The sequence below is a fragment of the Aedes albopictus genome, chromosome 3 (assembly GCF_035046485.1).
Source record: "Aedes albopictus strain Foshan chromosome 3, AalbF5, whole genome shotgun sequence".
Taxonomy (NCBI): domain Eukaryota; kingdom Metazoa; phylum Arthropoda; class Insecta; order Diptera; family Culicidae; genus Aedes; species Aedes albopictus.
Window position 1 is genome coordinate 169,844,342 of NC_085138.1, and position 26,642 is coordinate 169,870,983.

At 42.1% G+C, this 26,642-nt stretch overlaps 2 protein-coding genes across 4 annotated transcripts in view; one reads left to right on the forward strand and one right to left on the reverse strand.

Moving 5' to 3' along the window:
- The window catches only part of LOC134292068 (facilitated trehalose transporter Tret1-like), a 59,941-nt gene extending 44,690 nt beyond the window's left edge, over positions 1-15,251 (forward strand). For both annotated transcript variants that reach the window (XM_062860787.1, XM_062860788.1), the window contains exons 5-6: positions 13,698-14,528; positions 14,777-15,251. In XM_062860787.1, the coding sequence (XP_062716771.1) occupies positions 13,698-14,528; positions 14,777-15,125 (1,180 nt within the window). In that variant the 3' untranslated portion in view covers positions 15,126-15,251. The remainder of the gene's footprint in view (positions 1-13,697; positions 14,529-14,776) is intronic.
- On the reverse strand, positions 15,162-26,164 carry LOC134292069 (mediator of RNA polymerase II transcription subunit 29). 2 transcript variants are annotated; one of them, XM_062860789.1, is made up of 3 exons: positions 25,719-26,164; positions 25,556-25,646; positions 15,162-15,512 (listed from the first exon to the last, which is right to left on the reverse strand). In XM_062860789.1, the coding sequence occupies exons 1-3, from the start codon at positions 26,069-26,071 to the stop codon at positions 15,297-15,299; spliced, it is 660 nt and encodes a 219-aa protein (XP_062716773.1). In that variant the 5' UTR covers positions 26,072-26,164; the 3' UTR covers positions 15,162-15,296. The 2 variants fall into 2 exon arrangements, with proteins under 2 accessions (XP_062716773.1, XP_062716775.1); XM_062860791.1 differs by lacking the exon at positions 15,162-15,512 and adding an exon at positions 19,718-20,201.
- Between the last annotated feature and the right edge of the window lie 478 nt (positions 26,165-26,642).

Below are 26,642 nucleotides of genomic sequence, written 5' to 3' on the forward strand. Positions count from 1 at the left end.
ACAACCACTTGCCACTATACCCCAACAATATGACATAATACCCACCATCACTTCAAATCATAGTGTTAGCATATTGTAGTATACCACATGATAAATTGTAATGGGCTATTTCACAATATGACGAATAGGCTGTTAAGTAAGGTTACAATAAAAAATCGACGATTTTCTCGAACAAAATTTTCGCAATATGATAAGCCAAGTTGTTATAATATTGTTCATTTTTTGCAACGATAATTGCAAGACATATTGTTGTTAAGTTATTGAATTATATGTGGCAGAAAATTGCAACATCAAATGAAAATGTTCATTTATAGTGCTGTATGCTTAAGTCAACAGCACACTGTATTGTTTGTGTATTTTTACCTTAAAAATAACCATGCAGCTCAACCTGTAATGCATGTATATATACTGTGTATACAAAGCAAGCATTACTCTAAATCATCTAAGAAAGTTGAATTTAAGATTTGTAACTTGGATGTGATTCAATTTTTTTTTCTATTTGGAATCATCAGATGAAATTTTTGGTGCATATGTTAATTTTTGCTTTGTATACGCAGTATAATCATGCATTACAGCTTAATTGCCTTGATAACAAAAATGCATGAACTATTTATCTGAGTAGTGTAATTTGTATTAAACTTGTATAATTTAAACATATGTAACATTTTTTGCAATCAGTTATTCATTTCTCAAGTCTTGTGCGCACTTTGTGCCATTTGCTTTAGGGAAGATTCAAATATTACGTCCATTATTTTTTTGGGATTTCTAGACCCCCCCCCTCCCCCCTCTGTCACGCTATTTTCATGCGCGTAACTACAGCGCATTCGGCTCCTTAGCTCCAATGTCTTGCTCGCTTGCCATGTACTACAGCCAGCGTGCCTGACATTGGAGCTGAGGAGCCAAATGCGCTGTAGCTACGCGCCTGGCTATTTTCCTATACCTAATACACGTACTGTCACTTTTCTAGACACCCCCCCCCCCTCTCCCCCAAATGTTGGCCGTAATTTTTGAACGTACCCTTATGGACTTTCTTCATGGCCAGGCGTGGCGTGGTTTAGTTCACCGGCTGCTGGGTTTCCGTCGAATGATGCTCTTCTCGGGATCGGCGTTCTTCGTGGGGACCCACTGCATCCGGGCGTTCACTCCGGACGCGTACTCTATGCTCGTACTGGCGTCCGATGATTCGGTTGGTTCCTGCGATGGCTCAGTGATATGTTCTCATTTGATGCGTTCGTTGTGTAGGTGGGTTTGCTGCTGGTTGTTGTTTGTTCGAGGCAAGGGGTAGCCGGGCTGGATTGCGTCCACCCCGTGGGGCCGCAGCGGTTGTAGCTTGGCAGTGCTGTTTCGAGCATCGTGGGCTGATGGTGGTGGGGTTGCAGCTGTGAGCCGTCGTCGTGGTCGTGGCCGTGGCCGTGGTGGGCGGACCGGGGCGGCCGCCTGCAGTTGGCCGATGGTGTTGACCCCCATAGTCGATTCGACGGTCGATTCAGTGGAGGGATTCGACAGCTGGTCCAGATTCCATAGGTTGTTTGTCTCCGGGTTGACGGTGGTGACGTTGGGCTGCTGGTCGGCTACCACATCGGCGGGACGCGGGTCATCGTTGTCAATAGTCCGAATACTGAGTTTCCCACAACCTACAAAACAAAATTGGAATGGAAATTACATTTAAGTATTTTTTGTATGACAAAAAAACTTACCTTTGTTATTCCGTCAAGATTGGCAGCCGAATGATTTGTTTTTGTTTCTTGGTGTCTCCGTCCAGTGCAGCTGAGTGCGGGGTTCCTGTCCTGGCAGTTTTCCGACTTCTGCGGGTTCCGTCACTGGCTCCGAGGGCTGCTTTTTCGTTGCATTGATCCTGCCAATGTCGTTGATGCGGACTTCTCGCTCTCGTTTTTTTTTCTGGATCAGTCACCTACAGGAAACAAAAAATTGGGAAATATTGGATTAGATGCCTTTACCGATAAAATTCATGGATTGTATAAAAGTTTACCTTCAATAATACGACTCGTTTTGTTGTTTTCCTCCGGATGGGGCGGATTTTCCGTCGGGATTTGCACGGTTTGCGGATGCCGTTGTGAGGTTCGTCTCGAATGAGCCATTTTACGAAGTGACAACAATGTTGATGATGATATTGGTTTTCACGGGTTATTGGACACTACCTCCTGTCAAAATTCATTCATAAAATCGGCTCGTAAACTGGACTATAGTGGTTTCGCAGCGTGGTGTCACGAACACTAATGCAAATCTACTGGTTGAAAATATGCCCATTTGATTTTGCCGGGAACAGCTGATCTTTGTCTACTATTTTCAACCAGTAACTCAGGTGGTGTTCGTGTAATGCAGCGTGTACGTACACGCAACACCACTGAAAGCAGAAACCACTATTGTTTGGTCGACGTTAGGCACGCGCACGGCGATGAGGTTAGCGAAAGATGCGTAACATTTGGAAAGGGACTTTTCTCACAAATACAAAGGCACGCAACTATTTGTCAGAAGGTTTCAAAAATGTTATATAGAGTAAAATGTGCAAGTATGAGTGTGCTTGTGAGACATTTTTTTTTTTTTCCTTCTAAACCATAGGGGGATAATCTGCTCAACAGACACCCTAACAGAAGGTTAGGGTAGTGTAGGTCTGACAGGCTGTCTTCTACAACAAAAGTAAAATCCAGGACTACTCTCTCCTCGTACCCACTAAACCATTCCTATGGTCGCCAAACCCTACGTCTCTCCGGAACCACCAAGAAGGTATTGCTTCAGAGAGGGGCTAGTGCACATCGCACCCACAAGGTTAGCTGCGTAGCCTGCAGCAACGAACATCGATGACTCGCTTTGGAGAGTCCATCACGGTAGCATGCTGGCGCTTAGCCAGTTTCCCGAGTGGTCCTCGCCACTCCCTTTGTCCTCGGAAGGCGGGCAGGGTCAACCCCGCCCGCGCCCTACTGCTGAGCGGACATCAAGAACTGATGCCCACGTGCAACCCGATCTGACCTGCCCGTAAGGAAGGGTATCACTACCCTTCAGGCCCTATCAGATGCACCCGTAGGTTGCGGACAGCAGGATCTCACCTACCCCGACCCTTGCCGGGGACCCCTTTCCAACCGCGGGCTCGGATCCAACCCAGTAGACCGACGCCACGACAGCACCGCTACCGGGACTTCCTCTCCGCGGCCACTTAATCGTTGTAAGGGTCGATCTCGACCGCAGGGCACCGGTATGACCTACGAAGCCGACTCCGAACCCCTGGACCACCTCTTGTACTGCATCTGGACTAGCCATTCTCCGAGTCCACGCGCCACCTCCTCTGTAGCTCCCAGACGATGTGGGTAATAGCCGTTGAAACGGCGTTCCAGCCAAACTCATCCCTACACATCCTCTGGACCAAGTTGTCCGGAGTTGTGTCTTCCCCGCATGTGGCAAGCATGCGGTCACGCATTGTGCGAAAACGCGGGCACACGAACAAAACGTGTTCCGCCGTTTCCTCTAAACCATTGCACACTGGGCATTCGGGAGAATCCGCATGCCCGAAACGGTGTAGATACTGTCGGAAGCAACCATGACCTGTAAGGACCTGTGTCAGGTGGAATGTGACTTCCCCATGGCGCCTATTAATCCAACTATCTACCCTCGGTATCAACCTATAGGTCCACCTTCCTTTGGTGGAGCTGTCCCACGCGCGCTGCCATTTGACCATAGAGGCCGTCCTGACAGTCCTGCGTATGCCTCTTGTGCCGCGCATTTCGAAGCACTCCATGTCCTCACTGATAAGAATGCTGATAGGCACCATACCAGTAATGACGCAGAGAGCGTCGTGTGACACGGTACGGTACGCGCTCGCAACCCTCAGGCACATAAGCCTGTAAGTACTTTCCAGCTTCCGTCGGTAGCATTTAGTACTTAGCGCGGTGCCCCACGCCGGGCCGCCATACCTAAGTATGGATGTAGCAACACTAGCCAGAAGCTTGCGCTTACTGGCGTACACCGCAGAGCTATTGGACATCATCCGGGACAGTGCCGCAATAGCTGTGGAGGCTCTTTTACAGGCATGATCGACGTGGCTACCGAAAGTAAGCTTATCGTCGATTATCACGCCCAAGTGTTTGACGGAGCGCTTTGACAGGATAGTACAGTCTCCTACACTGATCTCCGTCTGCTGCTCCGACTTCAGGTTGTTAACAACCGTCACCTCTGTCTTGTGGTGAGCCAGCTCCAGTTTCCTGGACCGCATCCACGCCTCCACAACCTTGATCGAGTGGTTGGTAGTCAACTTTACCTCCTCGATCGTTTCACCGTAGACTTCGAGCGTAATGTCGTCGGCAAATCCGACAATCACCACTCCCACTGGATACTCTAACCTCAACACCTCGTCGTACATGACATTCCATAACACCGGACCCAGGATGGAACCTTGCGGGACTCCTGAGGTTATGTGAAAGCACTTCCGACCCACCTCCGTGTCGTAGACTAGTACACGATTCTGAAAGTAACTTCCGAGAATCTTGTACAGGTACTCCGGTATCCCCAGACGCAAGAGCGCATCGGCAATAGCAGACCAGCTGGCGCTATTAAACGCATTCCTTACATCCAGAGTCACTACCGCGCAAAAGCGAATTCCCCTCCTCTTAGGCTCGAGTGCTTTCTCGGCGGTTTTTGTAACCGACAAGATAGCGTCTACGGTGGACCTCCCCTTCCGGAAGCCGTACTGGTTACTCGAAAGACCATTTTCGCCCTCGGTGAACCGCAACATTCTATTGAGGATGATCTTTTCGAGCACCTTCCCCGCCGTGTCAATCAAGCATATTGGTCTATATGCCGACGGGTCTCCGGGTGGTTTCCCCGCCTTTGGCAATAGTACCAGGCTCTGCCTCTTCCAAGCTTCTGGGAAAACTCCCTCGTCCAGGCATTTCTGCATAGCAGACCTGAACATCTCGGGAGCCTCTGCAATAGCTACTTTTAAGGCCAGGTTCGGAACTCCGTCCGGACCTGGGGCCTTACCTACGCTAAGGGACTTAGCTATCCCCGCAAGTTCCACATCGGTGACCCTCTCCTCATCGCCAGCCCCAGTCCCCGGCTGTCCTACGAAAGGAGGCCAAGGACTAGGATCATGACGCGGAAAAAGTCCTCCAATGATCCCCTCCAACATCTCTGGAGATTGCTCTGTAGGAGCCATCACACCTCTCGTCTTGGCCATAACGATCCTGTAGGCGTCACCCCACGGGTTCGTATTGGCACTCTGACAGAGACCCTCAAAGCAGGCCTTTTTGCTTGCTCTTATCTCGGTCTTAAGCGCGGCTTTTGCAGCGGCGAACACCACCCGCCGTTCGTTTCGCTCTTCCTCTGATCGTGCTCGCTGCATCCGCCGCCTAGCCCTTAGGCAGGCGCGGCGCAGGTCCGCAATCGCGTCGGTCCACCAGTAAGCCGGTGGCCTCCCATTTCTAGGGTGGACTCGCCTAGGCATGGTCGCATCACACGCACGTGCTTGTGAGACATGGAATCGACCATTTGATATAGTGTGATCTCACAGCCTACCAGTTCTAATTCGTATATAATTGAACATAGCCTGGACTCCATAACATACTGTTACCTATTGATATGCATTGAGCAAACTGTTATTTACAGTCATGAGCTTTGGATTTCATACTGTTCAACAAAGAATCAACTCTTTGAGATGAAGTAACCACAACCGTTAGTGCAAATTTACTGTTTGGATTCTATACCAAATTGTGTTTTTCTATGCTGGTATACCTTTCGACCACCTCTTGTTGGTGTTACGTACTGAACCCTGCATATATCGGTTCACGACACGAAGCTTTCGAGAGATAAGTTGAGCTTCTGGTGTGTTTCTTGAGAAGAGCACTGAATATCCATTTACTCATACCCCCGGCAGAAGCAGGTCTGCTGTTTATGTTTACAATTGTTAGGTTCCACGTTCTGCAGGACCCTTATGCTGAATTTCGTTTTGGGGTTCCTCCAGGGATTCTTTCAGGGATTTCATATGGGATTTCATCCTGGGATGCCTTCGGGATGTTCGAAAGGAACTCATTTTAAGATCCTTTCAGGGATTACTCCAAGATTCTTTTTTTTTCAGGGATTTCAACTGGGATACCTTCAGAATTCATTATGGGTTTCCTCCCGCGTTTCCTTAATTGATTCCTGTAAGCACTCTTCCCAGAATTCTCTTATAGAGTCCTCCAGAGATTGTTTTACTGAATTACCGAGTTTGTATTTGGATTTTCTCCCGAGATTCTTTCAAGAATTCCACCACGATTCCTTTCGGGATTTCTCCTACACTGCAAAATATTTTTGCTGGTAATCAGAAAACTTTGCTGATTTTTTGCGTGCTGATTGCATTTAACAATACAAATTACTGGTATCAGCAATAATTTTTCAACTTGCTGAACCATCCAGCAATTTTGATAGTTGATCAGCAAAGTTATGCTGAAATTCAGCAAAAATGTTGCTGAAATTCAGCAATTTCTTTTGCTGATTTTTTGCGTGCTGGAAGCATTTCAAAAATTTTGGTTCGTAGGATTTATTCATTCAATCTTGCACTGATCTCTCCCTGAATTCCTTCCAGCATTCTTTCAGGTAATGCTCCCGTGTGTTAAGGATCCCTTCGCGATTCTTTCTTGCATTGTTCCTGGAATTCCTTTAAGTTTCTTCAGGTTTCTTTTATGTATTCATTGGCGTACCTTGGATTTTTTTCTGGGGGGGGTCCAGGGGGGCCTGACTTATAATGACTTTTAAGCGGGATGGGCGCCAGATATGTGAATATGCAAATCGGCATTGCAGTTTTGAGGAATCAAAATGACTGTTTTAGATTTGTTCATTGTTTCGTAAATTATATGAGTATAAATAATTCATCCAGGATTTTCTTCCATAGCTAGTTGCAGCGATTTCATCATGGATTCCTCAAGAGATTCCTTCGAGAATTCATATATCTTCGAGGATTTGTCCTGGGATATCTTCAGTGGTTCCTCCTCTTTGAGATTTCCTTCAGGAATTTCTCCAGAGATCCTTCTGCAGGTATTCGTTCAGAGATATCTACAGGTATTTCTCCATATTCCTTCCGGAATTCCGCTAGGGCTTGCTCCAATAATTCCATCTGTGATGGAGTATTTTTGCAGGAATTTATAGAAAAAAATCATTCAGAAAATCAAGGTTGCGACCATTCATTTGCAAAGATTTACATTCATTTGCTATTATCTCAGTTCAGAAGCATGCTATCGAAAAACAATGTATGGATGAATTTAACCTTGTAGTTTTATCTGAAAGTTTGCCGAATAACATTGGGGTCGCACACGCATAGCAAAGTCGTGAGCGAGCTGTGAAGGCAACTCTCCACGCGGTGAACATAAATTACATTCACGCTGTGGAAAGTTGCCTTCACAGCCCGCTCACGACTTTGGTATGCGTGTGCGACCCCAATGTTATTCGGCAAACTTTCAGATAAAACTACAAGGTTAAATTCATCCATACATTGTTTTTCGATAGCATGCTTCTGAACTGAGATAATAGCAAATGAATGTAAATCTTTGCAAATGAATGGTCGCAACCTTGCAGAAAATTACTACAGACACGGATTTCTTCAGATTTTTTTTTCTAGGGATTCCTACAAAAATGCTACCAGGAATTCGCTAAGAAAGCTTTCCTGAGATTCCCTAAGGAATTCCTCATGGGGTTTCTTCAGAAATTTCTCCAAGAATTCCTGCAGGGAATCACCCGCGAATTCCCTCTACAATTCTTTCAGGAACAACTTCCGGGATTATTTTAAAAACGCCTCCAAGAACTCTTCTTGGGATACCTTCAGAAACTCCTCCAGGAATTAATCCACGATTTCAGGATTTCCTTAGGAATTTCAGCAATTTCTTCAGTACTGAGATTTCCTCAGAAACTTCTTCTGGAATTCCCTCAGAAATTAAACTTTGTATTTCTTCTGGAATTCTTCCTGGGATTCCTCCGGGAATTCCTCAAGGGACTCCTCCGGGAACTGCTCAAGGGATTTCTCCAAAAATTCCTCAGGAATTCTTCCAGGATTCCTCTGAGAGAGAATTCTTGCATGGATTCCTCTAAAAAAATCTACAGGGATTCGTCCAGGCATTCATTCCTCTAGATATTCCTCTAGGGACTCCTCCAGGAATTCCACCAGGGATTCCTCCTGCAATTGTTCCAGTGAGTCATTAAGAGAAATCTCCAGGAATTCATTCAGGGATTGCTCATGGAATTTTTGCAGGGAGTCCTCCAGGAACCACTCTAGAAATTTCTCAAGGAATTTCTCTAGAGATTCCTCCATATATTCTCACAGGCGGCATGTTCCAGGCATTCCCCCAGGAGTTTTTCCAGGGATTTCTATAGGGATTCCTCCAGAAGTATCCCAGGAACTCCTACAGGGATTCCTTCAAAAATAATTATCGCAGTTCCTCCAGCAATTTCTCCTGGAAATTCTCCAGGGATTCCTTAAGAAACTTCCCCAGGGATTTCTTCAGGAATCCAGGGATTCCTTCAAAAATTGCTCCAGAAATTCCTTCAGGAATTTATTCAGGAATTTATCCAGGAATTATTCAAGGTATTCCTCCAGGCATTCCTTTAGGATTTCATCCAAGCATTTCTCTGTGAACTCCTCCAGGAATTCCACTAAGAATTCCTCCAGGATTTACCATTCAGGAATTTCTTCAGGAAATTTTCCAGGGATTCATTCGGAAATTTTATCAAGAATTTCTCCTCCAGGGATTCCTCTACAGATTCTGCCAGGAATTTTTTCACGGATCCTCCAAAAATTGCTCCAGGAATTCCTTCAGGGATTCCTATGAGGATTCTTCCAGAGATTCCTCCAGGAATTCCTCCGATGATTCCTCTAGTATTTCCTCCAAAAATTCCTCCTGGAATTCCTTCAGAAATTGCTCTAGCAATTCCTCCTGAAATTCCTCGGGAAATTCCTCCAGATACTTATCTGGGAATTCCTCTAGGAATTTCTCCAGAAATTTCTCCAGGGATTGCTTCCAAAATTTATTTAGAGATTCCTACAGGAATTAATTCAAGGATTCCTCCAGGAATTCTCCCAGGGATAGTTCCTGTTGGGAATATGCAATACTGTTTCCTCTCAGTGTGGCATTCGGCGAGATCGAAGGCGAGATCAACCCTGCGAAAACTTTCCACAGCAGAGCCGAGCGAGCGCGCCACGCGTGCATAAATGAGTAGCATTATTCATTCAGTCCCTTACGTTAAACCCGTTCAGACGTGATTAAAGTATTTTTTCTAGTTTCATTCACACGAAGTGTTTCATTCCGAGTCCGATTCCCTTCTTTGATTATTTCGTTTCCATTGTGTTTTGTCCACCTCTGCCCAACAGTTCCACGGAATTGCCCCAAGAATTCTTCTAGGGATTTCTCCAGGAATTCCTCCTAAGATTCCGCCATGATTTTGTCCAGAAGTTCCTCCAGAAATTCCTCCTGGGTTTCCGACAGAAATCTGTCCAGAAATTGCTCTAGGCATTCCTCCAGAGGTTTCTCCAAAAATTGCTTCAGGGATTCCTCCAGGGTTTTTGTTTTCAAGAATTCCTACAGAGATTCTTCAAGAATTTCTCTAGAACTTTCTCTGAAGATTCCTCCAGGAATTCATCAAGAGGTTTCTTCAGAATTACCCCAGGAATTCCTTCAAAAATTCCTCCAGACATTGATCCTGGATTTCCTCCTGAATTTTCTACAGAAATTACTGCCGCAATTTCCTTCAACAATTCCTCCCGGATTCCAGGAATTACTCGAAGAAATCATCCAGGGATTCCTGCCTGAACTCCTCCTGAGATTCCTCTAGGAATTCCTTCAAGGATTTTTTTCAGGAATCCTCCAGGAAGTTCTCCAGGGATTCCTTCAGAAATTATCCCAATTCTCCTGGAATTATTTCAGATATTCCTCCAGGCATTTCTCAATGGACTTCTCCAGGAATTCCACTAAGAATTCCTTCAGGAACTACCCCAGGTATTTCTTCAGGAATTCATCCAGAAATTTCTTCAGAAATTGGTCCAGGAATTCCTCCGCGATTTTTTTTTCAGAAATTCCTACAGCATTTCATCCAGCAATTTTTGCTGGAAATCTTCCAAGGATTCCTTCAGAAATTGTTTCAGAAATTTATGCAGGAATTCCTCCAGGATTTTTTTCCAGGGATTCCTCCGGAAATTCTTCCATGGTTACCTCCAGGAATTAATCCAAGAATTTCTCCTCAAGAGAGTCCCTCGGAAATTATCACACAGGTGTTTCTCCAAGGCTTCTTCTAAGGATTTCTCCAGGAATTCTTCCTAGGTTTCCGACAGGAATTTGTCAAGAAATTCCTCCAGGCATTCCTCCAGGGCATTTTCTAGAAATTGTTCCAGGGATTCTTCCAGGGATTTTACCAAGAGTTTCTCTAAAAATTTCTCTAAGGTTTCCTCTAGGAATTCCTCAAGAGGTATTTTCAGCATTAGCCCAGCAATTTCTTTAGAATTGCTTCAGGAATTCCTTCAGGAATTGATTCAGGGCTTTCTTCGGAAATTGCTACAGCAATTCCTCCTGGACTTTCCCCAAGAATTCCTTTAGGGATTTATCCAGGAAATCTTCCTGGGTTTCCGACAGAAATTTGTCCAGTCGTTTTGTCAGGCATTTCTTCTGAGGTTCCTCCAAAAAATTCCTCCAAGAATTTCTGTACAAATATCTCTCAAGATTTCTTCTGGAATTCCTCTAAAGGATTCTTCTGAAATTTCTCCAGAGAGTCCTCCTAGAATTCCTCTAGGGTATTTTCCAGGAATTCATCCAAGAATTCCTTCAGGATATCTTCCAGGGTTTGCTCCAGGAATTCATACAGGAATTTCTCCAGGGAGTCCTCAAGGAATTTCTCCAGGAATTCTTCCAGGGATTTCTCCAGATATTCCTGCATGAATTCCTCCAGGAATTCTTCACGGATTAATAAAGGAATTCTTCCAGGGATTGTTATAGGAATTCATTCGGGAATTCCTCCAGGGGATTACTCCGGGAATTTTTCTAGAGGTCTCTCCCAGAATTCCTCTAAAGGTTTCATCAGAAATTCATCTGGGAATTTTTCCAGGGATTGTCCATGGTATTCGTCCAGGAATTTCTCCAGGGATGTCTCCAAGAAATGCTTAAAAAATTCCTCCAGGGATATGTCCAGAAGGTTCTCCAGGATTTCCTCCAGAGATTCATCAAAGAATTGCTTCAGGGATTTCTCCAAGAATTCCTTATGTGATTTCTCAAAGAATTTCTCTAGGGATTCTTTCAGGAATTCGTCCAGATATTCCTCAAAGGATCCACCCAGATTTTTTTCTTGTAATTCTTACAGGGATTCCTGATGCGGTTACTTAGGATTCCTCCAGGAATTCATCCAGGGATTCCTCGAGGCATACTTTCAGAAATTCCTCCAGGGATTCCTACAGTTTTTACTCCAGGCATACCTACAGGAATTCCTCTAGGGGGTTTTCCAAGAATTCCGTCAAGGATTACTTCGGGAATTCCTGTATGGATTCCTTCAGAAATTCCTCTCGGGATATTTTCAAAAATTTATTCAGGGGTTCGTTCAAAAATTTCAGTAACCGTCAATCATCTTCTCCAGGGAATCACTTAAGATTTTTTTTCCAGGATTATCTGAAGATTTTTGAATTTCTTGAAGGATTTCTAGAGGAATTGCTGCAGTGATTTGTATTGGAATTCTTCAATATTATTTTTCAGGGATACAGTAGAAAGGAAATTCTCCAAAAAATCATCCAGGTATTCTTTCAAAATAATCTCCGGGAAATCTTTAAGGAGTTCATCCACAGATTAATGCAGGATTCCATCCATGAATTTCTTCAAGAATACTCCCTGCAGTTCCTGCACAGTAGTTTCTTCATAAAGTCGTCCTGCGATTCTTTCGGAAATATATCCTGTGATTCTTACACAGTCACTGTAACTAACTTTAAATATATGTATAAGTACTTACATGCTAGTAGCGCTTTCGGACATTTCTCCAGGTAATCCTTCAGGAATTCGTCCAGAGAAGATTCTTTCAGAATTCTCCCAGGAACTGTCGAGGAATTCCTCCAGGGAAATCCCAGAATTTTTCTCCGAAAATACTTCCAAGAAATTGTTCAAGAATTTTTCCATGGATTCCCTGCAGAGATTCTTACTAGGACACCTCAAGCTTATATGGGATAATTACATCTCAAAGAGTTCGATGGGTACCCTTTCGGTTCGTTCTGATTTTCAGCTAAAGTCATTCACAATTGGGCGGTGCTAAACTCGTCTGAAGTTTGTATGGAGGTTCATATGGAAAAACCAGAAATTGATCACCGCTACCAGCACTACACTGATTTGTATAGGATAGGTGAGGTTTTTTTTAACGTAATGTACGAAATACATCAGCGTGAATGCTGAAGAGTGGAGTAATGCTTTTCAAGAATATAATGTTATTTATCAATTTGCTTAGGCTGCTCAATCCAACCCTCTCTTCTTTTTGGCGTAACGTCTAAATTAGGATAACGCCTGAATCGCTTAGAGTTTAATGAGAACGTTGAAAAATATTATAACTTCCTCAATGAACATTTGAATTTGTGCATTCTTTGATAGACACGCAAATACTCGATGCCCAAGAAAGTCAATGAAATTTATAGTTATCGACTAGAAATCACCTTCAGCATGGTTTCAATGAATGCACTCGCGTTTACGCTTCAGCTATATGGGCCTTTTATAATGTGACATCTATTTTCTCTGGGCTCCAAAAACTTCTGCTGTATTCCATTTTAAATTCTGACAGAGTTATTTTCACATGATACTTGAATTTCACAAGGAAGCCTTTAACCAAGCATTTAACAATATTATTCTGTGATGCTGCTAGAAATTTCAGAACTTCTTTGGGATACCCAAAAAAGAATTCCTTTGAAAACTTAAGATTTCATTATTCGGCGATTTAAAAAAGAAGTCGTACAAAGAATTGCTATTTATATATATAATTATAATTCATATTTCTGGTATCATATTTCCAAACAAAACTAATAGAGTCAATCACATAGTACATTTTGGACAATGATCTTGTAAAATGTGACAAGTTAAGAATCGTCTCCAATAACTATCAATTCAAACGCATAGTATGCCAAATCAATGTCTTTTATGGATCTATGTTTATCATTAAGACAGTGGCTCTCAGATTTTTTTCTAATTACTATACATGAAGTCATGAAAAATTCCCGGGGGGGGGGGGGGGTCGGTCTGGTGGCTGGCGGATTCTGGGGGGTGGCCTGGCCCCCCAGGCCCCCCTCTAGTTACGCCAATGTATGTATTTCTCCAAGGATCCATTTTTTTTTTCTTATAAATATATGGAAATTTATGTAGTATATTTGACGACAGCCCCTTTCTGTTCTTTTTGAGTCGTTATCATCCCATTCACTCGTTCGGCGTTGTCTGGTATCAATACGGAACAAAATGTAACGACAGAATAAATGTTGTGCTGAAAATGAGCTCGACAAAATTATTAGATGCTGACGATCTACACTGAAGTCTTTTTTGGGACTACACCATAGACTTCTAATTTCTAATCATGATTATTATTGTAACTTTTCTATTGATAACTGTTATTTAGATTAAAATAATGAGACGCCTTGGCAGTTTACGGGTTAATAACACGCACAACCTATTGGCAAAGTTTATTTCATGACGTTCTTTCTCTCTACTTTCAATTTTTAGCCAACCATCAATACGAGGAATCCTGACGTCCTGTGCCGGCGTGGCAGTGATGCTGGGCTTTTTCGTCGTGTTTCTGTTGGGAACAGTCACCACGTGGCGAATAACCGCAGCGATATGCGTTTCCGTCCCACTGGCCACGATGATCGCCATCTGCTTCGTACCGGAAACTCCCATGTGGCTGTTGTCCAAAAATCGCAAGGATGATGCCCAAAAATCGCTACAATGGCTACGCGGATGGGTCTCACCAACCGCGGTGGAAAAGGAGTTCCAGGAAATGCAACGCTACAACAAAAATGCCGCCCAGTGTACCCCTTGCCAAAAATCTCAGAACTCCAAGTGTGATCATCCACCGCCGAGCGAATGGATGAAGCTAAAGGAGCTTATGAGGAAACGAAATCTACGGCCATTCGCCTTAGTTATGCTCCTGTTTGCGTTCGGTCAGCTGAGCGGCCTAACCGGAATGCGACCTTATTTGGTGCAGATTTTCCAAGCCTACGGAGTGCCACTGGATGCAAACTGGGCCACGGTATCGACCGCCTTGTTGGGATTAGCGGCAAACATAGTCTGTATGGTTAGCATCAAGTTCGTCGGCAAACGTAGACTGGCTTTGTTCTCGTTCACCCTCACGTCGCTGTCGTGTCTCTCGTTAGCCGTATATGCCTTCAACGTATTCCCACCGGGGTGGTCATCATCCGATGCTCACGACAGCGTTAACACAGCTAACGGCTTGAACTATTTGGCTATGTTTCTGTTCTTTACTCTGGCTTTTGCCACTAGTGTTGGAGTACTGCCGGTGCCATGGATCCTACTGAGCGAGGTGTTTCCATTCAAGTAAGACTTCAAAGTATTATGCAACGATCAAACGAATATGTTTATCATTTATTTTTTATTGTCTCACTTGTTTTATAAAGATGTTTTCAAATATTGCTTTGATTTATTTTGTAGTCACTACCTATTACAATTTTCTTAAGAAACATAAAAAAATACTTAGATACATACATAATCTTTACTCCATTTTAACACAGCCATCAATTACACACTTTCGTTCAGCATTTAATCATTTCTCACATTAATTTCAGAAATCGCAGCCTTGCATGTGGAATCACTGCTGCCCTAAATTACGCCATGACATTCGTAACAACCAAAACCTATTTCAACCTGGAAAATTCCTTCTCTCTACCTGGAGTCATTCTGTTCTACGGTATCTGTGGAGCCATTGGAGTTCTGTTTGTGTATTTCTTCTTGCCAGAAACGGAGAAACGTACCCTGGAGGACATCGAACTGTACTTCTCCGACAACAACAGGAAACTCACGGATATCCACATCGAACGGTACCATCGGGACAAAGAGGCTGCCATTACGGACCATTCCGAATCGAAACAGAAGCAGGGCGTTGACAATGCGGCTTACTCGGAGAGCGAAAAATGAATCTCTTATCGTCTAACGTATTAACTTATTCTCTACTGATACAAATTTTATAGAAACTAGTTTGTAATTCTTGTTTTACCTAAGTTGCCATAAGTGGAATAAAATGACAGATTTCCAACAAACGTATGACATTCATGAAAGGCTGAAACCTCTCATTTAAACCCGAAATCATCATTCTTGGAAGGATCTGCCCGAGATATTCTGAACAGCGCAGTTGAGCATATCGTGCAGGTGCCTAGAGAAGCCGATCTGGGTCTTTACCACGTCCAAAAACTGACCGTAGGACAGGGCGTTCGGATCATCCGGATTGGGTTGCGTTGGTGCAACCGGAACCGGAAAATACAGCTCCGACGAATTTCCCTGCTGAATACACAGCTTTGCTGTTTCCTAAAATGATAATGAGCGTAGAGGCCAGATATGCAGGGTTTTCTGTATTATACCGATTTTTAGAGGACGATACAAACAGCATGCAGATTACACAAAAAAAAACAGATTTCTTCCGCCACATAGATATTGTATGTGTACTCGTATAAACGCGTGATGTGAAACGACCATTTTTGAGGGTACAGATGCATTTAGTTATCCATATTTAATGGTCAACTTCAACTTTTAATTACTCATGCTGTTGGAGATGAACAATCTGTCGCATTAACATTCATTCCCCGATTACCGTAAGGACGTGGCCAACGCCGTGTTTGAGCTTAGGACTTTCGAAAATGTAGGGCTGGTAAGTCATGCCCAGGCTCCATATTTTGGTTCTTTGAAGTTGGTCAATCACGGAATATCAGGTAAAAGTAGGTCGGCTCCAGAGACACGTTCTCCATTTGGGAAATTTGTGCCATCGCCATGCACACAAGCCTATTCATCATCTACCTGAAGAAGAGGGAAAGGAATAAAGGATGGGATGGGGAAAAGAACAAGATTAACGCTTAAGCGTACCACAATGGTTTCAAATCCCTAGTAACATTTTTTAGTTAAATCAGGTATCAGTAGGTCGGCTCCATAGCTCTTTACCACAGCAAGTTTCTGAAGTCAGTTACACTTAATAAATGTTTTCCGAGTACGCGGAAACGCAGTTAAACAAGAACTGGACAGTTACATATTAAATGATACGAAATTCCATAAACGGATTCACAGCTATTACATGCAAATGAATCAGCTTGCTGAATATTCACCATGTCAGCTGAGTCAGCAGTGATCAGTCAGAAGTTTGACCAGAATGCTGCAATTCTGCTCAGACAGATTTGTTAAATACTTCTTCACCTCTAGAGAAGGCTCAGTACAATACAGTTTGGTTTGACGACATGACTCCAAACTATTCCAGTATTGTTTGTGTTGAATGGCAGCCCAGATGTCAATCTAATGCTTTGCCCAACACTTCGATACCGGAACAGCTGGCTCAGGACCAATGAAGTTATGTGATGCTCCAGTGCGAGCAAACTCATCAGCAAATTCATTTCCAGCGATGGAAGAATGGCCGTGGGAGCTGAAGAAAACGCTTCAGATATCGTCATTCAGCACTTCTTTTACATAGAGCTGGCCTATTTTTGATTGGATTGGTCTCACTTCGCCTTTTTGCCACCACACAAGACATCCATAGCCCAATATTGGTCAAACAACAGTTGCGTAAATCCATTTGATATACTTGGATTTTAGATCCCAAGTTTCACCAATGGTTAGCCAGCATTGCCCGAAGAATAAACAAGTTTTCTTGATTCTGAACGCAATGTGAGGTGTTCAGGAAGCTTTAAATCAAGAATAACTCCAACGTACTTTAACTGATCAGTCACACCAATTTTAGAATCGAAGAAACGCAAACATCGAACGCCATTACGGTTTCGCCTTTCCGTAAAAAGAACAATAGATGCTTTACTCAGATTAACCGAAATGTCATATTGGCGACATGAACCCTCAACTACCTGAAGGGCGATCAGGTCAAAAAGGGTGCTGATGCACATACCAACTAGCAATGTTAGATAGTCGTCGGCAAAACCAAAAATAGGAAAACCGCTATTATTGAGTTGCCTCAATAGCGTATCTGCTACGAGATTTCACAAAAGCGGTGACAAGACTCCACCTTGAGGGCATCCACAAAAACTCAATTTCCAAATCGCTGCTTGACGCAATAGCGAGAAGATATATCGGGTTTTGAGGATTTGGTAAATCCAATTGGAAATCATTGGACATATACCATGGCGCCGTGCGGCTTCCAATATGGCATCGAAAGACACGTTGTCAAAGGCACCCCGATATCTAAGAAAACACACAAGCAGAATTGCTTCTTAGCAAATGCCTTCTCGATATCGTAACAAACCTTGTGTAAAAGAGTCACAGTGAACTTACCAGATTGGTAGGCATGTTGGTTCACATGAAGAGTCAATGCGTTCTAAACATTTTAGAAGAAAAGATGTCGAACTGCAAACAAGTAGTTTTTTTCAAAACATGCTTGAAATAAACAAATCCCTTCTGAAGCAAAAAAGGGTATATCCCATCTGCTCCAGGAGATTTAAAAGGAACAAAGCTATCGATTCTATAGTTATGAAACTCCGAGCCGAAGCTAAAGAGTCATAACTACAAGAAAAGGCACCATGTTCATCCGAAGATGTAATAACCAGTCTTGTGCATTATCACCATCATAACACAAAAAAGCCGCAACATCAACATTGCCCTTCTTCCTCCATCAACGCTACAGCCGACCGTCTCTATGTTGCTATCGAACACATTCGAGACGAACGCATTGATACGGTGGTTGCCGCCGCCACGCTCTTTCTCTGCAAATCTCTTGAGTAGCCGAACGCTTCTTAACCGTCGTTCCGACGCAGAGCTATGTCACTCACTGCTGGGTGACTCTCGTCTGAAAATGCCAGGATGAGGGTCAATTTGTTAAGTAGTATTGCATGGCGCAGCAAACACAAACATAGCACGCCCTATGAATAGAATGCAAAGCGTAGAATAAAAACTCGCTTCGGTGTTTCATCGTGTGGTTCGAAAACAAGAGACGATCACTGCTGTTGGATGTGGTTGACTCTGCATTGAACGAGGGTTGGCTTGAGTGGCTTTTGCGTGAATCGATTATGTTTTGATGGACTGCGTTTGTCGTATGAAGTGATGGTTAGAGCGAGTGTCATTCGACATTGACTCTCCTGAAACTGCACAACCCTGGTAATAACCACACAATATGTACTACTGATTAAACATTCCAAAACCTCCTCATCGGAAAAAGTGAAGTCGCCATTTGGTAAACGAAGTTCGTTCACTAGGAAATCCTTAGATTTTGCAAGGATTTTATTCAAACGATTGCCTTCACTCAAACTGGAAACATTCGAACAAAGGTTTTTCCGCAGCCAGATCGATCAGCAGACCGGAAAGCTTTCTGGTAGGCCTTGCGAGCAGTCCTGTCCTGAAAGTCTCCGATCCAGCCGAACGGCTTGGCCAGATCGGAGTTCTACCAAGGGGTTCCCCTTGTTGTCTTGATAGACCGTAGATGGCAAGTTTCCTCAAAAGCTTCCATGATGAGGGCCGTCGTAGTATCAACGGCATCATTCAACTCACTTGGAGTGTCAACGGATAATGAGCCGCAACCAAATCAGTAAAGATATCCCAGTTTGTTGACCGGGGATTCCTGCAACGCAAAGTTTCCGAAGTAACATTTAAGTGTTCAAAAAAGATGTAGCGATGGTCAGATAAAGATTCTTCATCTGACGCATGCCAATTGGTCAACTCGTGACTAAGTCTGTTAGAGAAAAGCGTTATGTCTAACACCTCCTCTCTAGCAGATACCATGAAGGTTGGGCGGTTGCCTATAATAAGTAATGCAAGATCTGTACTACTACTCCATCAAACTGGAGCCTCTCAAGTTAATGTCGGAGCTGCCGCAGATGATATGGTGAGTATTAGCATCACTTCCAACAATTAGCGGAAAGCTTTTTGAAGTGCAGTGTGCGATGACTTGTTTGAAAGCACCCGTAGAGGATGGTTCATCATGCGGTGAATACACCGTACAATAGACGTATTTCCTGTTGAGGTTTCTAACAGAAACATCAATTGTGATAGCACATAGATCTCTGGTGGTTGGTTCAACGATTACGTTGTTGACTAGTATACATACAGGCTCGCGGCATGACACACGAGTTTGCCATTTCATTTTTACTGAAAGCAGCAAACACCGGGTTCACAAGGTTTCCTAGATACCCCTTACGAAAGCAAGGTTTTTGGGTTGTACCATTTAGCATAAGTTTGCAATGATTGATCGTAAGTTTATAATCGTATCACACCATGAATTTGGGTTGCCTGTTTAGTGAAATCTTACCACAGAAGTCGGCAGCAGATCGTTTGTGACATATTATTCAAATGGGACAATTGCTATCGACACTACACATCTGTCTAGGCTGATCTAGAAAATAGGTTTACAATGATGATCAACATCATACTAGCCCCAACATCCATCGTTCATTTTTACCGGAAGCGATGAAACGCACCCTGGACGACATCGAACTGTACTTCTCCAACAACAACGGGAAACTTACGTCACATTTACGAGACAAAACGGCTGTCATCACGGACCAATCAAAATCAAAGACCGAACCAGAGCATTGACATGGCAGCTATCTTAGCAAAAAAAAGTATCTCTTATTATCTAATGTATTAACTTATTCCTTACAGAGACAGACTGTAGGTGTCGTAAAATATCTATATGAAGTAGAAAGTGGTAAACATTCAGGTAAATGAAAAATATTTAAAACTACAGGTTTTGCATCACTATAGGTGCAATATAATGACAGATTCCAATCACACGTGTATCATTCCGGAAAAAAGATGAAACCACTCAATCTAATCCGAAATGTCGCACCCAGTAGTGGTTCGATTCTATCATTCGCTCGGGCAGATATTTTGAGCGGCACAGATGAGGGTATCGTGTATGTCCTTGGCGTAGCCAATCTGAATCTTCACCACGTCTAAATACTGACCGTAGGACAAGGCGTTTGTTTCGGCCGGATTGGGTTGCGTCGGTGCAACCGGAATCGGGAGATACTGCTGCGACGAAGCTCCCTGCTGCATGCAAATTTTTGAGGTTTTCTAAAATGATATAATTGATGTTTAGTCTCGATGATCCATCTGGTTTCATGGAAATTATTATCTTCAGTCTACATTCTGCGGTCACAAACAAACACGGAAATATTTATATTATATATAACTATAGGAACTCAACATATATAAATTTTAATGGCCTTCAATAGAAACATTTAAACATATTTCTTCAACTTAAGCTTCCATGTTTATGAATCTTTAGTAAGAGCTGCGTGGCAGCTTAACATTTGTCAAAGCTGCAACAGTCATTAAAGTTCAACTTCTACTCAGACCTGATAATCACAATTTTGCAGTTTCCTACACTGTTACAGGAACCTGGGACCGAAAAATCACCCCTGTACACTTTTTGAGTTCCATTTTGGTCCGAAAGTTGATGAAAAATTGCAGCTTCATCGAATAAAACGTACATTAGCACTAGCCTTATTAAGTTTTCATACAATTTACTATTGTAAAAATTAATATTCCAAATAAAAATCGCCAGGGGTCACCCTGGGGAATCATCTGATGCATGTGAAAAAAGTGATTGACTGAAAACTGAAAAGCAAGAAAACGTTGTTCAATATGTAAGGAATAATGATAAGTAACAAAATCTCGTCATTTCCTCGATCGGGTACGGATTAATAACTTTTTCCACAAACGTCGAATTGTTTTGCCAAAAAAAAATGTATACCCTTCGAACCCCTTCAAGACGCTTCTTTATAAAACTTTCCTATGCCTTTGAACCAGTAACCCTCAGCCTAACCGTTTGAGCAGCCCATAATTGAAGTTTGAAAAAAGACTGCGCCGCCGTTCGTTCAAGAATTTATTTTGAACTATTCGCAGACTTTGACATGAACTATTTTGTTTGCATTTTGAAGAATTATGAGCAAGATCAACAAGCCAAATAAAAGAAATGAAAAATCAGGTAATATTATAAAAAAATAGATTCGGATTAGGAGAAGAGATTTATAGAAGAGTTCCCCATTGAAGTCGTGGAGGGATACTAGACCGGATTCCTAACAGAATGTTTAGAAAAATATCTTCCATACGGCTTTCAGGTACAACTTTAAACAAAGTTTAAGTTTGTTTTTAGAAATTTCGATGTAGAAAAAAATAATGATGAAATTCATGATGGAATTCTTAGGAATTACACAGAGAAGTTTTTAACTAATTTTCTGAGTATATTTTTGGCGGAATTCCCAGCAGAACTGTGAGTAAGTTCACCTCGACCAATTTTTATAAAACTTCTTCAAATCAAAAGTTACTCCTACCGTATCCCAGTGTAGTGACTCCACACTTGTTATAATTGCGCTATTCACAGATGAGTAATTATAACTCTCCTAAGACAGCTTATGTAATGATAAGGATAAATACAAGAGGTTTTTGTATACCATGAACCTAGCTTGTTATTTCACGGTTCCAAAGATGGCTCTTAATCATCCTTTAGTTGTTTAGTTTAGTTTCTGGAAGAATACTAGTGTATGAAATTTCATGAAACTTCGGGCGGATTCTTGGAAGACCTTTCTGGAGCAATTGCTGAACACTTTGCTGAAACTTTCGAAAAAACTTCCATAAAAATTACAAAAACTTCGGATTACTCAAAGAATTTCTAGCAAAATTGCGACTGCACAATAATGAAAATTTTCTTAATTTTTTCATGAAATTATTTCCTCCTTAAGCCTTAAAATCAAGGGTAGACACCCTATCAAATTTAACATAAACTCGTTACCCCAAGAAAATAAGAGCTATTCAAAAATTGGATCTAGATCTGTGATTTCTTCAAGAGTTTTTTTTCTGAAGTCCTTCATGAATTCCTTCCAGATATTCCCTTTTCTGAGAGTTCAATTGTCTAAGGATTTGCTTCTGATATTCTTCCAGGAATTTATTCTGACATTCTTCCAGGAGCTCGTTCTGGGATACTTCTAGGAGTTGCTTCAAAGATTTATCCGAAAATAACTAACGAGTTCCTTCCTGGTTTCATCCAGGAGTTTCTTTCGGTATTCCTTCAAGAACACCTTCCGGGATTCCTTCAGGATTGCTCCAGGAATTCCATTACATATTCCTTCACAAATTCATCCTCGGAAATTCATAAGGTATTCCATCTTAGATACCTTTAAGAGTTCCTTCTGGGCTTCCTCCACTAATATCTTCTGGGCGACAAAGACGAACCAGTCAAGGGCTGAAAGTCTCTTAAATAAAGACAAATCAATCAATCAATCTTCTGGGCTTCCTCTAGGAATGTCTTCTGGGATACCTGCATAAATTCCTTTCGGGATTCCTCCAGGAACTATTTTCGGAATTCCCCCAAGAGTTCTTTCCGAGGTGCATCCAGAAGTTCATTCCAGGCTACCTGAATCGAATCCAATATAAATCCAAGGAAGGCTCCCTGAAGAAATTCTAGTGAACTCCTGAATGAACCTTTCGAGGAACTCATGCAGAATTTTCTGGCTAAAATCTTGAAGGAATCATAGCAATATTTTTTTCAGGAATCTCTGAAAGAACTTCTTTAGAATTCTTGTAAAAATCTCAAAAGGAACTTCTGAAAATCCCGGAATAAAAGTTTGGAGGGTTTCCGGAAGAAATTTCTGGAGAAATCCATAACGGAACTCCTGGAATAATTCTGAAAGGATTCTCTGACGAAATTTTTAGAAGAAGACCGGGAGAAATTCCTGTAGGAATTCCGAAAGGAAGTCCTGGAAGAATCCCGGAAGAAATTGTTGAAAAGATCCGGAATAAATCCCCGGCGGGAATGCTAGAATTTTAGAAAGAAATTTTTGGGATATCTTTGACGAAATTCTGGAATCCCAGAAGGAATTTCTGAAAGAATCTATAAATGAAATCCTGAAGGAATCCAGATAGGGATATCTGGAGGAATCCTAGAAGGAACTCCTGACATAATCTCGGAAATTCCTGGAGGAATCCTGAAAGAAGCTTTTGGAAGAATCACGAATATTATTTCTGGAAAATTCCTTTCCAAATCCGGAAGTTCCGGAAAAGGTATCCCTAATCAAATTTCGAGAGTCCGGAAGGAAATACTGGAAAAATCTGAAAAGGAATTGCAGCTGAAATCCTCGAAAAAAATTACGGAGGAATCCCAAAAGGATCACTTGGAAATTTGCTGGAAAGAAATTAATTCCATGAAGTAGGAATTTTGGGAAGAGAACATAAGAGGAATTTCTGTGGACATCCGAGAAGGAATATGTGGAAGAATCGAGGAAGGCATTTTCTGACTCCTGGAAGCTATTTCTGAAGGAATCTCTGGGAGTTTTTTTTTTCTTCTGGAGCAATTCATAAGTTATTCCGACTGGGATAAATCCTATGGAGGACTTTGGAAGCAGTAATGGGAAAACTTCTAAAAGACATTTTGTAGGATCCTCTTGAAGAACTCCAGAAGAAATCGGTCGATATTAAGGTATCCTGTAAGATTTTAAAGAAAGAGTCTAGGAAAGAACTGCTCGAATCTTGGAAAAATGTTGGTGCTAATCCGTAAGAATCTCTGGGAGGAATTCGATAAGGAATAATAAGAAAATGGTGCGAAAAAAAAACAAAAGGTATCGCGTAAAAATCCTGGAAGGTATTTCAAGAGGTACTTCTAATTAAATTCCGGAAAGTAATTCTGACAAAGAAACAGACTTGCAGTGGTAATCAGAATCGTTCAGAAAAAGTGCGTATATGGTTTGGATTTTATCTCATACTAAATCGTTTAATTCATAATCCTTGGACAAAAAATCACACTGATGAGTGGTTCAATTAGGTATGTATTAAATAGTTAAGCTTCTAAACGCTGACATGAGTGTTTGAGCTTAAAAGTAAACTATCTCGCGTGCCAAACTGATTGAAAAGGAAAAAGTTTACTAACGAAGATGCGTGCATTAGTCGTTAGTTCTCATAATTTAAACATTCTGATTCTGAAATCATCCTGAATGTAAAACTAGAAAACAATGAAAGTTTCAAATATGTCGTCCATTTTTTTTCGGGAATTCTGGACATCTGTATACCCTCTGTCATGCATTTTTCCTACAAACAATACACATATACTGTAGACCCCTCCTGTCTCCCAGATGTTGCACGTAATTTACGAAAGCACCTGATGACATCAGGATTAAAGATAATCTGTTAATCCAACTGCGCATCGGAGTACAAAGAGATGAGAACGATTCATTTGCTTTACACATTGGTATCCTTTGGCAAGAGTAAGAGTGTGTGTCGACACAATTTATGCGTGCACATAGTCGGCTTCGTTGGGAGAGGCAAAGAACGGCTGGCACAGATATGCGAAAAAGGTACAGTTCTACACTAATAACAAGAGTGACGATCTACTCTCTACTGTCGCACATCTACAGCCTCCCACTCAGGCTTGTTACAGTAGGTACAAGTACAAAAAAAGGACCAAGAATACACGGAAGTAATGGAAAAATATATTAAAACCTTTGCGTCTGTTTACCCACACTCCTTCTTACGCAAAAATGTTCAGCTGATCGGTGTGCGAATGCTGCAGGATCACATTCGTAACAAACAGCAATAGCACACACTTATTTAAACTGTTTGTTAACTGCCGTGTGCAGCATAATTATCCCATGTTAATATGGATTTGCGTAGAATACGGAGCAACTATGCTGCACTTCGCAGTTTATCCGTGTATGTATTTATGCTACATCTGCATGTATTTTTTTTTTTTCATACGATGAACACATCGTCTCCTTAATGCTAGAACTAGGTAGCTGGTTTTGCGAAATCGCAAGAAATTTGTTTATATCTGAACGTACACCACAATAAACAAAAGTTTGTCAATTGAAACTACGAAAACACATATTAATTTACCTTTTAAGAGCAACAAATAAGTTGTTTTATAGAAAAATAAGTTTTACCAGCCAGTATTACCCGCACTTTCCAAAACGAGTTCCCTGTTCTAGCATTAAGGGGCGACATTTTAATTGACACAGCTTTTCTCAAACAAAAAGGAAATTGCTTTCAAGTGTTTGATGTGTTCGATTTTCGTATTCGTGTGGTAGACACAAAGATACGATACCATGGTAGTACACAGCGTCAAATATTTTTTTCAAACACATAGATACAAATCAATGCTCAAACATCTTGTTTGACTCAACCGAATTTTTATTAGTGTCTAACAGATGTTTACTCTTCAGATTATTCCTTGTCCTCGTGCACTCAGGGCCATACCCTGTATCCAGTCAAAGAAATTGCCATTATGTAAACTTCCTGGACCTGAGATGAACCAGCCTCGGGCTGAAAATCTCATTGACATAAAAAAAAACTTCCTGGACCGACTGGGAATGGAGCCAAGAAGATACTAAACAGACCCTTAACCAAGACATGCAAAACAGAAAAGGAAATGCACTCACCAGATTCAGTTCGATTTGATCGCAGATCGAGTAGAACTCCTCCAGATGCTTGTCAAACCTCGGAATTAAAGCGTTCATATCTCCTCCTTTCCTGAAAATATAATCCACAAAAACCATTCAATACGCCGTCATCGACGAACTTCAACTATAACTAGGTACTCACGTTCCCGCGTCGTTGAGGTTGTTTTGCTGCAACAAGAGCGCAGCGGTTTTGATCGTTGCCGCAAGCGATTCCCGCAGAGGACCGATCAGTGCCTTTACCTTGGAAATGTTATCCACCTTTTCGGTCTGCTGCTGCTGCTGTTGCTGGGACTGGTGCTGATGAGCTTGGGCCTGTTGCTGCTGTTGTTGGACGGCAACCTGCTGCTGCTGCTGCTGTTGTTGCATCTGGGGCGACTGCATCATGACGGGCGAAACGCCTACCTGGCCGCCGGGAATTCCGACCGGTACTCCGGGTCCACCTTGCACTACGCCCTGCTGTTGCATGTGCATTCCCATTTGGTTCATTTGATTCATTTTGGTCGGCGTTTAACTAAAAATTCAATGAAATTAATTACGAGAAGCTTTGAAAACTTTCCACAAGGTTAGCGGTTTCACGACTGATTATTAGTAAACAGATATAAAAGTCATAACATTGCATTGGCTGCGTGCAACGTTTTCTCGCGCAATAGAATTGGGCGTACTTGAATTTTTAATCGATTTTTTTCTATTAAGGCAGCTAAACATTTTTAGAGGTGGAAATAGTTTTTGCGAATCTTTTTGAAAGGATAAATAAATTACCGAGAAAAAAATAATATAAAAAATTGTAGTAGTGGTGTTTCTCGAAGTACAAGCCCAAAAGAAGAGGAGAGAAACTTGATCCGAAACAAAATTTAATGCGCATAATGCGAGAATGAAAGAACCCCAGCTTTTTATTTGCTGTACAAATCAGCACACTAAGATCAGCTCGGTATTTTCCCCATCTTTTTACTGAGTTCTCAACAGCAGATTTAACTCGGTACGCTCGGTTATTTATTTTGCGGATATTCTGTAAATGAGTTACCGAGCTCAACTCACAAACTGTCAAAAGTTACTGAAGCACGGTAAA

What these genes read in the sequence shown, in the direction of transcription:
- LOC134292069 (XM_062860789.1), bottom strand. Translation starts at nt 26,071, where the DNA reads ATGAATCAAATGAACCAAATGGGAATGCACATGCAACAGCAGGGCGTA. An exon ending in AACCTCAACGACGCGGGAAC is followed by an intron (nt 25,647 to 25,718) that starts GTGAGTACCTAG and finishes TTATATTTTCAG; the next exon opens with GAAAGGAGGAGATATGAACG. An exon ending in ATCAAATCGAACTGAATCTG is followed by an intron (nt 15,513 to 25,555) that starts GTGAGTGCATTT and finishes TTATCATTTTAG; the next exon opens with GAAACAGCAAAGCTGTGTAT.